The sequence below is a fragment of the Dipteris shenzhenensis genome, chromosome 14, assembly GCF_047967505.1.
Source record: "Dipteris shenzhenensis isolate YYH24624 ecotype China chromosome 14, Dip_SZ_1.0, whole genome shotgun sequence".
NCBI classification, from domain to species: Eukaryota; Viridiplantae; Streptophyta; class Polypodiopsida; order Gleicheniales; family Dipteridaceae; genus Dipteris; species Dipteris shenzhenensis.
Window position 1 is genome coordinate 344,083 of NC_141609.1, and position 16,491 is coordinate 360,573.

General features: G+C 44.5%; 1 protein-coding gene across 3 annotated transcripts in view; it reads right to left on the bottom strand.

Moving 5' to 3' along the window:
• Positions 1 to 1,263: 1,263 nt before the first annotated feature.
• LOC147894038 (Sucrose-6F-phosphate phosphohydrolase family protein) overlaps positions 1,264 to 16,491 on the bottom strand; it is a 186,763-nt gene continuing 171,535 nt past the window's right edge. For 2 of the 3 annotated variants that reach the window (XM_087384819.1, XM_087384818.1), the window contains 4 exons: positions 2,973 to 3,272; positions 2,130 to 2,316; positions 1,969 to 2,015; positions 1,264 to 1,552 (listed from right to left, as the gene is read on the bottom strand). In XM_087384819.1, the coding sequence (XP_087240945.1) occupies positions 1,475 to 1,552; positions 1,969 to 2,015; positions 2,130 to 2,316; positions 2,973 to 3,272 (612 nt within the window). In that variant the 3' untranslated portion in view covers positions 1,264 to 1,474. Of the gene's footprint in view, positions 1,553 to 1,968; positions 2,016 to 2,129; positions 2,317 to 2,470; positions 2,657 to 2,972; positions 3,273 to 16,491 lie in introns of those variants that run through there. The other variant, XR_015542110.1, reaches the window with a different exon arrangement.

Sequence of the window (16,491 nt, forward strand, 5' to 3'; positions counted from 1 at the left end):
CCCGCAAGGCCTCCCGCAAATGTTAATACACCTCTCTCTCTCTCTCTCTCTCTCTCTCTCTCTCTCTCTCTCTCTCTCTCATTGCACCCTTGTGTTCTCATCAATACCCAACATAAGCTACCATCTAGTTTCTGAAGAATTTTGGCATTGGCTATTGTAAAAGGCCAAGTTTGAGATGGGTTTGGATAGTTCGATAACATGTGGCCACTACAACAATGAACTAGGATTCATGTTCACTTGAATTTTAAACTAGTTTGTCTCGAGGTGGACACCCAAAGGATTGTACGAGTCGGTATATTTGAGGTAGACTAATGCTAGGCAATCTCCCCATATGTGCACGTACTGATCCACATACTACATTATCATCTTGTGACTATTAAATGGGATCTTTACCAGTGTGCTACGTACCCTACTTTTCCTTTTAAATAGTTACTCAACAAGAAAGCAACATATATATAAAAAGCAAAATGTGAAAGAAACATATTCTAAAGAGTTACTCAATATGAAAGCAACATGAGAGCTCACCCATCAAAATCAATGTAATCTAGAATTGTAATATCCCACCAATCAACACCAATGCCAAATTGGGATTTTCAATTTTTCTTATATTTTAAAAATTTACAGCTTTTTTTAAATAGACTATATTGGTACTTCGCTGGACTACATTAGAGTGACTAGAAATACAAGAAAGAATGCCCTTATACGGTAGCACACCAAATGTCCAATATACACTTCACAATTTTATTGAAATATTGACAAACCTTGAGAAGTTGCTCATCTAAACACCTACAACGTTTATATAATGGAGAAGTTAAACAAAATTTCTCTCTAATAATTTTCTTCTCATGCAAATATGTGGATGGGATATCAATAGTTACACTATTAAATGTTAATTGTTTTTACAATTATAATATGCTAAAATCATACAGATAGCTATTCTTGCAAGAGCAAATTACTTGCTGAAAAATGAGGCAAACATTACACTGTTGGAGTATTTTCTACACATTGTAGCACTTTTTAAGACATCAAGGCCTCACAAGCTGACCCTAGTATGATTACATTTAAAAACGAATGACGATTTTGGTAGATACGATTTTTTCCTCTACCCCTTATGTGTTGCAAACATGATTTGACCTCAGGCCAAGACGAGCATTACCTCTACTATACCAATAAGATCTGGAATGCAAATAGTTTTTTTTCTCTACCCTTGAAACCACAAATGCGATCCACCTCAAGCCAAGAGCCAAATGTAGTACAAAATACTGAATCACAAAAAGGAGTACTTTAACATTAAAGCCTCTTTTGACAATTGACATGAAGCACCACTTTATACTCTTATATGAATATAATATTTGGAAAAAGTAATGCCATTTTTAAAAACCGTTACATCCTTATGGCATATCCTCTACATTATAGCAATGCCATGGACTTGCAAAAAAAAAGTCCATACAAAGGCATTTTAACACAACATAGCTTAGGCCTTTTTTGAGCCAGCATACCCTTGGAGCCATGTCTCATGTACATGTGACCACAAAAGTCGGTTTGTATCCACCTAGAGAAAAGAAAACAGCCATGCAATCAGTAGAGTGAAATTTATGTTCCAGATTTCAGGTGTCTTCATTTACAATAGGTCCCTGCGATGTTCCAAAAATGGCATTAGAATTTGAGAGTGGGACGGGTGAGAGGCAATTAAGGTAAGGTGAGAGGCCTAGCAAAAATTAAGGGAAGGGCTGTGGGAATAGAGGGGAGGGAGGGTGATGTGGCTGAGCAAAGAAAGAGAGGGGGGAGAGCGATGGAAGGAGGAAGGAGGAGGAGAGCAGGGGCCCGGCGAGGAGGGGAGAGGCAGGGCAGCGCTTAGGTTAATTAGGGGACAGCGCTTAGGTTAATTAGGTTAATCAAGCGAGAGAACTAAGTAATTGGACTTTAATATTAAGTTGTGAAATAGGAGTGAATAAGATATGTATGCACCTCTCGTCCCAAAACTGTAGTTGTTATGCGGCAAGTGAGTTCCTTACCTGTAAAAGCACCAAGTCTGACATTAGGCCAACTAACACATAAAAGATACGACAAATTGTGAACAAAGACCGCTGCAGAAGTAAGAAATTGCAAACATTAGGCCAGCCCATCACCCGTCTGTCTCCAGTGGTCAAACACAACCATCCACCGTTCCTCCGCAAGCTTTGTTACACGAACTCGATCAATCCAGATTCTGTATTGGATCCCCTTGTAAGCCCCATAACGTGAACTCAACGACTCTATTGCATGGTAAGCATTAACTTCCTCTCCCCAAGGTAAAATCAAGCTACAAACTGGAGCCTGTTTCAGTTCAAAAAATTAAAAAGGGTCATCTATATGTATTCAGAAAATCTCGGTGCATATAGAGATCAGCAGGACAGCTTGTGAAGAACCCCGCCCCCAAACACCCTAAAAAAACAAACAAACAAAGAAAGAAAGAAAGAAAAGGATTCACCTTATCATGGTTTTCATAATTTTGCAAAGTACTTTGTTTTTCTTTGTATGACTATTCAATGCACTTAAAGGCAACACATGCGCAAATTCACATTCATTTTTCAACAAAGTACGATTTCCCTGTGGAGCATATCACACAAATAGCAACTTCCTCTCCCCAAGGTAAAATCAAGCTACAAAGTGGAGCCTGTTTCTGCTCAGAAAATTAAAGAGAGTCATGCTATATATCTATTTGTATTCAGAAAACCTCAGGGTATGTAGAGGTCAGCAGCAGGACAGCTTGGGAAGAAACCCACCTGCCCCCCCCCCAAACAAACGAAAGTGAGAAAGAAAAAAGGATTCACCTCATATTTTTTTGAAATAGTCTGTTTTTCTTTGTATGACAAATGCAGTTAAATGCAACACGTGCAGATTCACATTCATTTTTTCAACAAAGTACGATTTCCCTGTGGGAGCACATCACACAAATAGATACCAGAACAGGTAAAGTTCAGACATTGTACCAGAGTATCTCTCAAGCATCCAATAATTTTATCGGACTGCTCCACTTCTCCCAGTTCCCATCTTTCCCACAAAAGATGAAATCCCACTATTAAATGCCCAATCCTGGCATATTCATCTCGGTGTTCTTCTTCAGCTAACAGCTGGGAACTATCTCTAGGTGATGCATAAGGCTGCAAGTTAAAATGCTGCATGGCCTGGATGATACCAGCTGCACACCTCTCGCTTGCTTTGAATATATGAAGGTTTCCTTTGGCATTGTCTGCATACCACTGCAGTAGTTCTTCCTGTGCATTTCCAACCTGCATACTGCCAACAGTTAAAACAGGCTGGCAAACAACATGAATAAGCATAAGAGAGAATGCAAGGATACAATGACTCCATGCTTAGTTGCACATGTTTGAATTGCATTTCAAGAACATTAAAAACTGCAATATATAAGGGAGTTCCCTTTGGATGCACACCATCTATTCTAAAAATTACTGGTCTCCAACATACCCTTTTAACAAGCCTCATGTGGTTGGCTAGAAAGTCACCTTAGCAGAAACAGTCCGAGGCAGACCTTTGGTTGATCTCTGTACTCTTCTCCTTCGTTCTGAAAGATCACATCTTTGAATACAAAGCATTGTCCGCATAGTGGCAAACAGAGTAAATATTTTCTTGCTATCAGCATTTCTTGCTGATGTCTGCCAAGATCCTGTTGTGCCTCGTATCTTCTGACTCCGCAACTGTCCTGACCCCTGGACTGGGTGGGGAAATCCTCCTAGTCCAGGGCTTTAGTCTAAGGAATGAGGGGCCTAAAGAGCTATGGAGATTAGACGAGGGGGATTTTGTTGGGGTGGGGGGGGGGCGCCGGCGGGGGGAGGATTGATGTGGGGGAGAGGAGACTTGGGTTTCAAGGTACGAACCCCTTACCCCATCATGCTAGCAAAGGTAGGGATGACGCCTATGGAAGGAGCACCTTCAATGCCTTAACTCAGAGAAAAGATGGACACAAACAAATTCCCATATAGTGCTATGAATGTCACAAAAGAGAATGGTTGATACAGAGAGGGAATCAAATGGCTTGAGCTTTGCGGGATAAATGCCATAGATCATCCTGACAAAGAGGAAGACACTAGAGAATTGGCGACAAAGAAAATGTTGGATAAGTTATGGCATGAACCCAGAGAGAAAATGGAATTGTACAAGAAAAAAAGATCAACCCTATGCTTACCTATGAAATACAAGATTACCTTGAAGAAGAAAATCGATCTTCAAAACGTTAGACGTGTCACTCACCCACTGTGAGCCCGCATCTGTTCTCCCGCATATTCCACTTGCAGACAATTCCTTTGGTGCATGGGCCATCCTCAAAGACATGTACGAAGTGTACAATGCTGAGAGGATAGAGCTCTATAACATGCATATGGATGAGGGGGAATCAGTTCAAGAGCATGTCACCAAGATGAAGGTGATTAAGCATCAACTCTGTGATTGGTCAAAAGACAGATTCAAACCGAATGGCTAAACTTTTGCTTGGCATGCTCCCCAGAAACTACAAGGGTTTCTTCATGGCCATGGTAAAAGGGAAACCATCAGCACCAGTCACTTCTGAAAAACTAGTGCCCCTTCTCCAGCAAGAAGATTCTCATGAGAAATAAATTCGCCGAATCTAGTGACAAGGCCTTCCTTGCAAGAGCTAAAGACGGAAAGGGTAAGCCTGAACAAGGCAAGCCCAACAATGCGGCGTCTCCAAAGGGAGCAAGTCAGATGATAGTGGAGACAAGAAGAAAAGGAACCGGGGTCGGAAATTTTTCTACTGCGAGAAGTCAGGCCACATAGCGAAGGACTACCGAAGAAGGCAGATCAAAAGCGAAAGGAAAGGCGACAAGCCCAAGGAGGAGTCAAAGTCATTCAGCAAACATTGAAAGAGGAGCTCTTTCTTCATTGGCATTGCTCAGCTCACATAGTACGTGAAGATAGTGATGGCTGGTACGCGGACCGCGGAGCCTCCAGATACATGTCCAACAACAAGAATTGGTTCACGGAACTACAACTTGCACATCCGGATTCACATGTGACCATTGGGGACAGCAGGAAGTATCTGTACAAAAATTGTACAAGCTCAAGAGGAAGGCTGATGGCAGTATTGACTGCTACGAGGTCAAGCTTGTTGCAAAGGACCATGCTCAATAGAAAGGTATTGCTTTGATGAGCCCTTTGACCCACTAGGTGCATATTTCCATTGGTAGCACACTGCGGATGGGAAGTATATCAATGTGATCTTAAGCTACTTTTTGCACCAGGAGGTATGTATTCTCAGGCTTCAGCCTCGTGGTTTTGTGTCGAAAGGGTAGGAGGCCAAAGTTTACAGGCTCAAGAAAGCTCTGCATGGCCTTAAGCAGACACCTATAACATGTAATGAGATGTTCATACTTACTTGGTTGCACATGGGTGACAACAGTCCAACTAAGGGTGCCCTCTATGTCAAAAAGACAGAAGGAGTTACATGCATCCCTTGCGACGTCAGATTTGGGCCCGTTGCGTTTTTACTTGGGTATTTTTTTTTCACAACAGAGTGATGGTGTTATGTTGCAATTGAAGTATATACAAAATCTGCTGAAACAGTTTTCCTTCAAGCCTTTTGATCGGGTATTGTACGAACAGATTTACTTATGTGATACATGGCCGGATGTTCAGTGTCACAATTGAGCAGGTTCATGCAGGAACTAGGCGATGGCAAGCTGTAAAGCAAATATCCCGTTATTTGGAAGGCACAACGCACCTTGCATTGTTTTTATCCTGGAGGGGGTAGGGTGGGCATGGGTGGAGGGGGGGTAAAGGCACAGTTGCATGCCTTTAGGGAGTCCAATTGGGCTGGATGTTATTACACACGGTGTCCACCACCAAATTTCGCCTCTACAGTGGTGACTCATGCATATGATGGCTCAGTAAGAAGCAATCTAAAGTGGCCACCTCCAATTGTGAGGCAACTTTCACTACTACGGTAATGTGTTTGGCCCAGAAGATTATTTGTCGATTTGGGTATGAGATGGTGAACTGTCACTACCATTTTCACTTATAGTCAGCGTGCATTGGCAGGTGTGAGGAACCCAGTGTAAGCACATTGAGGTGCACTATTACTACGTCAGGGAGCAACTCTCTACTGGAGAGATCAGTATGGTCTATGTGCCTACACATGACAATATAGCAGATTTATTCGTGAAGGCTCTTCCCCGTTAAAAGTCCAAAGTTTTCGAAAGCCTATGAGCTTGTTGCCATTCAGGGATTGATAAATTACATGATCTATGTATTTGTTCACAGCATCAATCCAGTAGAGATTTGTAGCCATCGTTGCTCATCAGCTAGCGTTAGCAGCCTAGGGCAATGTTTCCCTCACTGGGAGGTTTATCCCCCAGTGCATCTGACCACTCTTAATGTGTGTCTGTGAGTGTGTACCTTGAGAGATTGAGAGGGAGAGAGATTTGGAGTAGGGAGTGAAGGAGACACACTCACAGTAGTCACACACCAGTGGGTGGGGATAAAGGAATGAGTGGTACCTCCCCAAGTACACACAAGTATATATATATATATGGATAAGACTAGGGTCACTAAGTACCTAAGTACAATGTGTACTTAGTGTACTTAGTAGTACTAGATTAATACTGTTACAAGGGTGGCCAGTGCCTTTACCCCAACAACCTCCCACTTAAAGGCAGTGTGCCCATAAGAGAGAGTAAAAGAAAAAACAGCACTATACATCATTATGTACAGGACCAGTTGGTCTGCTTATCCAATACCCATAAGCCGTCTGCAGTGTGCAAACCGCTCAGCAGCCAATCCTTTTGTCAACAGATCTGCTGGATTGTCATCAGTGTGAACTTTCACAAGCTGAAGTTGCTTGTTCTCAAGCACCTCCCTGATAAAATGATACTTCACGTCGATGTGCTTCGTCTTTGCATGAAAAACAGGATTTCGTGCCAACTGTATGGCACTCTGACTGTCACAATGCAACAATGGAGTATCACTAGAGTAGCCCAAATCTGCCACTAGCCGAGATAGCCATATAGCTTCCTTGCACGCCTCAGTGGCTGCGATATATTCAGCTTCTGTAGTAGACAAAGCAACGCATTGCTGCATTCTAGATACCCACGACACTGCACCTCCAGTGAAAGTGAAAACATATCCGGTAGTAGACTTCCGGGTATCAGGGTGACCGGCATAATCAGAGTCTGTATAACCCTGCACTTTTGCATCTTGACTGCCGAAACATATACACAAGTCCTGTGTACCCTTTAGGTATCTCATGACACCTTTCACTGCATTCCAATGCTTCTTGCCAGGTTTAGCCATGTATCTGCTAACCACTCCCACTGCAAACGCAATGTCGGGCCTGGTTGCAACCATAGCATACATGAGACTGCCACAAGCTGATGCATACGGAATCTTTGACATCTCAGCTCTCTCAGCATTTGTCTGAGGGCTGTCCAAAGCGCTGATTTTCACATAAGGAGGTAATGGAGTACCAATACTCTTCCCCCCCTCCATGTGAAATCTCTGCAAGACCTTGCCAATGTATTCCTTCTGAGACAAGTATAGCAACCGCTTTTCCCTATCCCGAAGTATCCGCATACCCAATATATGGTTGGCATCACCAAGATCCTTCATATCAAAGGTCTGGTGCAATCTCTTTTTCAAGGCATTCATCTCCTTATGAGATTTTCCAGCAATCAACATGTCATCCACATACAAAATGAGGATAAGTAAACTGCCATCTGAAGCTTTCTTGGTATATAAGCAGTGATCAATGTCACTTCTCCTGTAACCCTGGGTTCGCATGAATGTATCAAACTTATGATACCATTCCCTGGGTGCCTGCTTTAGACCATAAAGACTTTTCTTTAGTTTGCATACAAGCTTCTCTTTGCCCTTCACTGTAAAACCCTCTGGCTGCTGCATAAAAATTTCTTCATGTAAATCACCATGAAGAAATGCTGTTTTGACATCCATTTGGACCAAATCCATATCTGCATGTGCAACCAATGCTAATACAGTTCTGAGTGTTGTCATCTTGACAACGGGAGAGAATATCTCCTCAAAGTCAACACCATATTCCTGCTTGAACCCTTTGGCAACCAGTCTGGCTTTATGCCTTGGCTTTTCACCAGGTGTGACTTTAAGTCTATAAACCCATTTGCATGGCAGTACCTTCTTACCAGTAGGCAAGGGTACCAATTCCCAAGTGCCATTCTTGTGAAGACTGTCCATTTCAGACTTCATAGCAAGATCCCATTGAACCTTGTCTGCCCTCTGCCTAGCCTCTCTGTAGCATGAAGGCTCTCCACAATCAGTGAGCATCAAATAATCAATGCCTGGAACAAATCTTTCTGGCTGCCGCGTCTGTCTGGTTGACCTTCTAACCCAAAGACCATCATCTTGAGCTGGCTGTCCAGCCTGTTCATCACCCAGATAAGGTGGCTGTTCCATGATTCCTGGCTGCATTTGCATGTCAGGAAGATCACCTAACTGTGCCTCATCCATTGGGATGTTTTCTGCCATAACTGGCTGTCCATTAGGATCTGCTGCAGCATCATTTAATGGCTGATTATGCTGCTGTTGTGGCTGATTTACAGCCTGTCTGTGTTGCCCATGATGCCTGTCATCATCAATAGTTACTTTTAAAGGTTCCTGCTGTACAACAGGTTCCTTGAACATGATGGTTTCATCAAACACGACATCATTGCTGCGTATAAGTTTTCTGTTCTTGGGATCCCAAATCCTGTAGCCCATCTCACCTTTGTCACCATAACCTAGGAATATGCATTTAAGAGACTTTGGATCCAGTTTAGTTCTGTCCTCCCTGCGTACATGCACATACGCGACACAACCAAAGACCCGTAGGTGTTTGTAAGACGGAGGCTTGCCCGTCCATGCTTGTTCAGGCACACCACCACATAGTCTCTTGTTTGGTGACCTGTTAATAAGGTGCACAGCTGTCTTTACAGCTTCAGCCCAAAATGTGTGGGGCAATGCAGCATGTGACAACATGGATCTGACTTTTTCTTGAATGGTCCTGAACATTTTTTCAGCTGTACCATTCTGTGGAGGATCATATGGTGCAGACAAAACCCTTTGGATACCCTTTGCCTCACAGAATTCTTGAAATTCTTTGGACAAGTACTCTCCACCATTGTCAGATCGTAAGGCTTTCAGTTTTTTGCCTGTCTCATTTTCAACCAGTGCAACAAACTTAGTGAAAGCCTGGAACGTATCACTCTTCTTTCTGAGAGTGTAAACCCACACTTTGCGGGTGGCGTCATCTATGAATGACAGTATGTACTTTGAACCTCCTAAAGAGAGTGTAGGCATCTCACACACATCTGTATGTACTAGCTCCAAGAGCTGTAATTTCTGATTTGACCTTCTCTTATGAGGTATTTGTACTTGACGACCGTAGAGACAAAATTCACATTTCTGCAAATCTGAATATTTTAGACTCGGCAAGTAACCAAAATGAGCCAATTGCTCCATTCCCTTAATACTCATATGGCCAAGCCGGCTATGCCACAATGAAATCTTTGGCAGCTCGGTGGCATTTACATCAGAATGCGGACAATGTCCAGCATGAAGTGAGTACAAAGTATCAACCTTAGGACCCCTGGCAATAGCCATTGCCCCTTTGCTGATTTTCCATTTCTGATTTCCAAAGGTGGTAAGATAACCATCATCATCCAACAACCCTGTGGAAATCAAGTTCTTCTTCACCTCAGGAACATGCCTGACCCCTTTAAGCATTAACTGCTGGCCATTTTCAAGAACAAGCCTGACATCACCTATGCCAATGATAGAACATGCATGGTTATCACCAAGAAAGACAACTCCCTTTTGCCCTCCTGCATATCTGACAAACAGATTTCTGTAGGATGTCACATGAAAGGAAGCACCTGAGTCTATAATCCAGGAAAACATATCTGATCCATCACCAGCATGAAGTGTATGAGCCTCCAGTGAAGAGGTGAAACATATCTCATGTCCACTGTCACTGTCACTAACATAAGTAACATTCAGCTCCTCTTTTTCTTTGCCCTTAGACTTGCCTTGAGCCTTGCCTTCTTTGGCTCTCTGGTCATTCTTCTTTTGAAAACATTTTTTCTCAATATGTCCCTTCTTGCCACAATAATTGCAGACAAGATCACTTTTAGAGCGGGACTTGCTCCTCTCTCTTTCTTTGTCTTTTCCACGTGTTTTGGACCTGCTGCGTGCATTCAAAGCATTTGACTTCCCAATAGCATTGTTCTTTCTGTTCATCTCTTCCTGTAGAAGAGCACTCTCCACATCTGCAAATAACAGAATGGCATTTGAGTTGCTGGTAGAAGTCCTGAATGTGTCCCATGACTCAGGTAGAGAACATAGGATGAGTGTAGCTTTCAGCTCATCATCGAGCTTCAACCCCTGGTTGATCACTTGGCTGAATATGCTGTTAAACTCAATAATATGAGTGGACATAGCTGTCCCCTCCTTCATTTGAAGACCAACAAGCTTTTTCAGCCAGTAAGCTTTTCCCGTGGCACTTTTCTTGGCATAAGTATCCTCAAGGCGTTGCCACATTTTCCACGCAGTAGGTTCATCCCTGATGCCTACAACCAGTGAATCAACAACTGTAAGCATAATGGTCGACCTGGCCAAGCCGTCCATCTTCTCCCACTGCTCATCAGTAATGTTGGAGGGCTTAACACCCTTCTCCTTTATAGGTTTATACTGGTCCTTCTGCATCAACACATTGTAGCACTGTGTCCTCCATATGTCGTAGTTTTTAGCTCCTTCGAGCTTCTTTATCTGAAACAAGGACGACACATCGCTTCCGGAACTCATGGTAAAGAAAATAGAGTTTGACTCCCTGTAGTCGTGCAATTAAGCACTAGTTACTCCAAGAAAATTCCCCCGCAGCGGAAGTACGATCAAAAATTGAACTTGGTACTGTTTCAGTGGCATAAAACCAACTGAAAGTCTTTCTCCCACTTGCTGCAGAAACAGTACAGCAATCTGTCTGCTGGCGAAAGTGCGGTACAGCTCTTCAAGGTGCTCCAGAAAAAATCCCAGAACTGATTCTTAAAAGATAGCAGTACTGTTTGACTTTTTGACAGTCAAATCTGGTCAAACTTGCTGTTTGACAGTCCCGGACTGTCAAAAAAAAACAGTGAATGTGGATGAAGATCTCTGATTTTAGACCTGCATATGCTCCAGAAACTTCCCCCCCAAATGAATTCACAGTTTGGAAGTGAGATTGCTCAAAAGCCCTTTGGATGCATGAAGAAAATCAGAGATTTGACCTCCAATTAAAAAGATTGACCTTTGACCAAAAAACACTGTAAGTCAAATTTGCCCTTTCAAAGCATAGTAGTGCTCTACGAGATAGCCTGATGCATGTAGAGTGCTCCCACTTGACAGATTGCCGGACAGGCTACAAAAGCCCCAAATTTGACTAAAGTCAAACTTGGTCAAAATCGACCAAATCTGTACCAAAAGTGATTGTACTTTCAGCAACAAGCTAAGGCAGTTGTCCCAAGCATAATAGCATCAAAAGCCCCTTGAACTAACTGCACATTCCGTGCATTAACACAGTAAATGGCATCAACTGCTGCTGCTCACAAGGCATGTGACTGCATGTGGTTTGACCTGCATCCAATGGCATACACTGAATGTGTCTAAACAGATCTGACCATGCATATACCCAGTGCCAACACTGTGTACAATCACTGGCCAAGTGATAAGACCTGTCTCAACACTGTTTGCGGCATAATGCCTCAGTGCGAGTGTAAGCCCTGCCCCAAGTAGAGTACTTGCTGCTGTACTATGCACTCGATATTCGTGCAAAAACAGTATGTACCTGTTGATGTACCTGTTGATGTACCTGTTGATGTACAGCAGTTGCTGTACCAGATTTCGTGAGGAGGAGAGGATGGGCCAGTCGGCTGGCTGTTGGTGATGGCCGACGGAAGGTCGGCCTTTGGCGGCTGTCCGAGAGCTCTGGCCGACTGTGATTAGCCACTTGGCCAACTGCTGTTAGCTGCTGCGCGATGCAGACCTTGGTTCGCAGCTTGCGCCCCTTGCCACGACCTCGAGCCCTTACCTTGCAGACACGCCCTTGCCTTGCAGCCCCGCTTTTCGCCGCGCCTTGGAGCTGCCTTGCAGCTTTGCAGACTCGCCTTGCGCCGCCTTTGCCCTTGCAGCTGCCTTGCAGCCGCCTTCGCCCTGCAGCCCGCGCCCGCACGCGCCCTTGAAGCCTGGTTTTGCAGACTGCGCCGCTAGTGCCCTCGCCCTTGCAGCAGCTACCTTGCAGCCCGCCTTGCGCCTGCGCCTTGCAGGCTACGAATTGCTCCTGCGCCTGCGACCTGCAGCCCCGCCTTGCGCAATCCGTCCGTACGGCTGTACGGACGTCGTACGGCCGTACGGACCTGTCCGTACGGGACGTACGATAGGGATAGGCTAGGGAGAGGTGGGAGTCGTGACGGAGGGAGAGAGCCCGTTGGCTCTGATACCAGTTGAGAGATTGAGAGGGAGAGAGATTTGGAGTAGGGAGTGAAGGAGACACACTCACAGTAGTCACACACCAGTGGGTGGGGATAAAGGAATGAGTGGTACCTCCCCAAGTACACACAAGTATATATATATATGGATAAGACTAGGGTCACTAAGTACCTAAGTACAATGTGTACTTAGTGTACTTAGTAGTACTAGATTAATACTGTTACAAGGGTGGCCAGTGCCTTTACCCCAACATACCTTTGAGAGTACACTATATCCGTACTGTGTGCTTCCCCATTCCCTGCTCCAACAGGGACTAGATACTATGACATCCCCACCAACGTCATCAAAGCCCAACATTGGGTGTAGACCATAGTATAAGCTTATGTTCTCACACATACATATTCATGCTTTGAGAATCCATGTATACAAAGGTCTTCGTACTAACTGTTGGAAATGTAGTGTCCTCTGTCCCACCTCTAATCCCCCATATCCACAAGGCAAGTATGTGGGAAGCATTGTCCGCTGCCACATGGGCTGCTACATTGTCCACTGTTAGAGGTGGGCAGGATTAGGGCAAACCTGTGAGCAGCATACAGGTCGGCCTCACAGGCTGGCCAGTCTGCCAGTACAGGAGGGCTATGCCTCCCCTATGAAAGGCATCATTGTGGAGGCTATCTGAACTTCAGATTAGAGGCAACCCTCACCCACCCATGCGCAATCTTTGGTGCACACCTACAGCCAGTAGGACAGAACTTGTTTGCTGGAGGGTGAATTCGCACTATGGATGGCAACTGAAGCTGAGGATTGCAAGGACAGAAGTAGAAGCAGCATTTGTGCTCACCAGAGAGCATCCAGGGCATTGGATTGCTGCAGGGTTTCGGGATGTCTAGTGAAGCTTTTTGTAAGGACTGTTTGGCTCAGATTTTTTGCAATATATTCTGAGACATTTTGGATTTCTCTACTGTTGTCTATCTCCTGGATTTGGTGCTTGTGAGTTCTCTCTTGTGGACACAGAGAGTTAAAGTTTTGAATAAAGTATTCCCTCCTCTCTAAAGATTCTTCTGTTGCACACACCTTATCCATTTCTATTTCCATTGCATGAAGAAACTAGCCAAAGGTCTATATTTTTCTAATAGTTTGGTTGAGGCATCTTTGATGACATGGGTTTTTTTGAAGATGATTGTCCCGGACCATTCTAAAGTATGACAACCATGTAGCAAAGCATCCAATGTCCCATGCTGAATAAAGCACAACAAAATTCAGTACCAATTTGTTTGAGAGAAGCTCCAGAGCACATCAGTCATGCTTACTGTCCAACCAAGGAGTGTTGAGCGCCTCACAAGTACCCACTCCATCTTCTTGGCATCAGACCACCATAGTTCAAGGCTTCAACATTGGGAGGGGCATTTGTAATCAATACCCCACGTTCTAGTTCAAGGTTAGTCCTTATTTATTCAATCTCTAAGGCCACCATGTGATGAGAATCCAATCGGCATACCAGGCATGATCTGACAGTGCCAGCCAATCCAGGACCAGCAATGTGCTAAGCACCTTACCAGGCAGTTGTATTGACTAGATCTACTTCAAATCCAGAAAATACATCTCCTAAGGACAAATGGCTGGACTTGGCATGGCTGGACTGCCAAGTGTCCTATAACAATGGTAGGATGCCATATAGCAATATGTCGCATGGCAAGCTACCTATCTAATTGGCTCCCAGTCGGCCAGAAGCCAGCCCTAGTTCTCCCCAAGTCAGCCTTTTCAGGTCAGGCCTCATTGGCGGCAGCAAGGCTCCGCATGGTGGCCAACCCAAGGTTGGGTCCTGGTCCGCTTGCCTTGGTCAGCTCATGTGGGGTTTTGAAATATGGGGCCTCGTGTGGTCCTAACACCCCCCGTTGGCACCTTGGGCTAAGTGGATTAACTAAAAAATTGGAGGCTAAAAGATCCTATCCCTGCCGGAACCTTTTGGGAGGTGAGGAGGCACGTGCATGGTTATGGGACGGGGAGTGGACCCCTGATTTGCCACTTTCTCACACGGTAACAAAGGGGGTTCGACCCACGGACTATGTCGTGACGACACATGCCACAATGACTGGTGTGATCTCTAAGAGCAATTCATGGAGGCTGGCAGTGGCGGCTTGATACAGGGTGTCTTGTGTGCAGCATGCAATCAATGCATGTGCACGCATGCCGCAGGACGTGGCGACCCGCGCATGCATTGACTCTGAGCAGCGGCTTCGTGACAAGTGGCACGCATGCGTAGGAGGTGGCAGCCCGCGTGTGCACTGTCGGTTTTGACTTGACGGCCTTTTTGTGGCACATGATTCATGGTAGCTCTTCGTGAATGGCCGTCTGTTGTGATTGGTCTGCACTCTATGAGGTGATCAATGTTCTGTGCTTGGTGCTCACCTTGGTCAATTCAAAGGTGCTAGGACCAAGGAGAGGTGTTGAGATACGGGCCCTCGTGTGGTCCTAACTTCCCCTTTGGCACCTTGGACCAAGTGGATTAATTAAGAAATTGGAGGCTAAAGAGCCTCGTGGCACACACACACACACGTGGCAAATGGCATGGGAGTAATCCCATAAACACTTGGTATCGCTGTGTGACTTCAATATAAGGCCTAAATGAAGACCCCTCCTCACATCCCTCTGGAACCTTTTGGACAGGAAGTGGGACCCCCGCACCCGGCGCACTACCCTGTGTGAAACGTGGCACAATCTGCAGGCTCCCACCCCACAACAGCCCTCTCAATGCCCGTGCCCTCTCTCAACCCCTTGCCCTCACTCAGCCCTCTCTCACACCTTGCCTTCTTTTAGTCTTCTCTTAATCTCTTAGCCCTCTCTTAGTGGCCCCACCTTTCATTCTCAGCCCCCTATTATAAGATGTGCTCATGTTTTTTTGCACTTACTGACCATTTCTATACGTGGATGCATGTCCTATGCTTCTCTACATCTCACATAAATATTTTCCCTCCCTCCTTTTTTTTGAGCTCACACCTTAAATTTTCAAATTTTAATTCTTTTGAAGCTTACACCTAATGCACCTCAAATGCGATGCACCTAAAGACTTGTACAACCATGGTCCAGCACTCGAAGGACTTTTTTCGGTCTGCCTTGGACATCTAGCACACAAACTTTACCCTTTTGGAGCAAACGCCATTCCAAATCGAATACTAATCTCAGAAGTCTCTCCCGCTTAAACTTGAAGTACCTGGTTCATCTGTATATGCCTCATCCTGAACCTTTAAAAAAAGAGATCAGGCTGGATCTCAGTAAAACCCACAAAGTTCACACACCGGATTCGACTCAAAGCATCCATCATCTGCTACCACATTAGTGATACCTCTTTTGTATTCGATTTCAAAATTGAAATCCTAGATAAGCTGAAATCATCTAGCCTTGAAACCATGCAAGTGGCAGACATTACAAAAATACTTAACTGAAGTGGTATCCACACACCCCACAAACTGGGAGCCATAAAATTAATGCATCACCTTTGTAAGTGCATGAACTATAACATAAACTCCTTTTCATGCATAGAATATTTAACCTGTGTTGCAGTCAACTTTTGACTAACAAAAGACATAGGTCAGATATCTTGGAACAAGACTACTCCAATGGCATAGTCACTGATATCCATCTCAACCACGAACGGTTTCAGGTAATTATGCACAGCTCCTATATTAGTGAAAGGATTCAGGAACAAAGAGCTCAGGACTAGCATATCTGCACAACATCCCCCCCAAACCAAAAGAAAAGGGGTAAGGAGCGGGGTGAGAAGGGAAGGGAGAGGGGGGAGGGGGAGGGGGGGGGGGGGGAAGGATTAGTATGAAAACAGTCGACCTACTTTCACAGCAGTATGCAAACAAAGCACCTTCAACTACATATCTCTAAAAAAGATATGTAAGAATGTCGAATGTAATGTCACTTTCTCAAATTCACAGGCTGCCTGTGGTTGAATACAATGTATAAATCTCACAATTCAATTAGTTGACAGGTAGATAAAAGAAG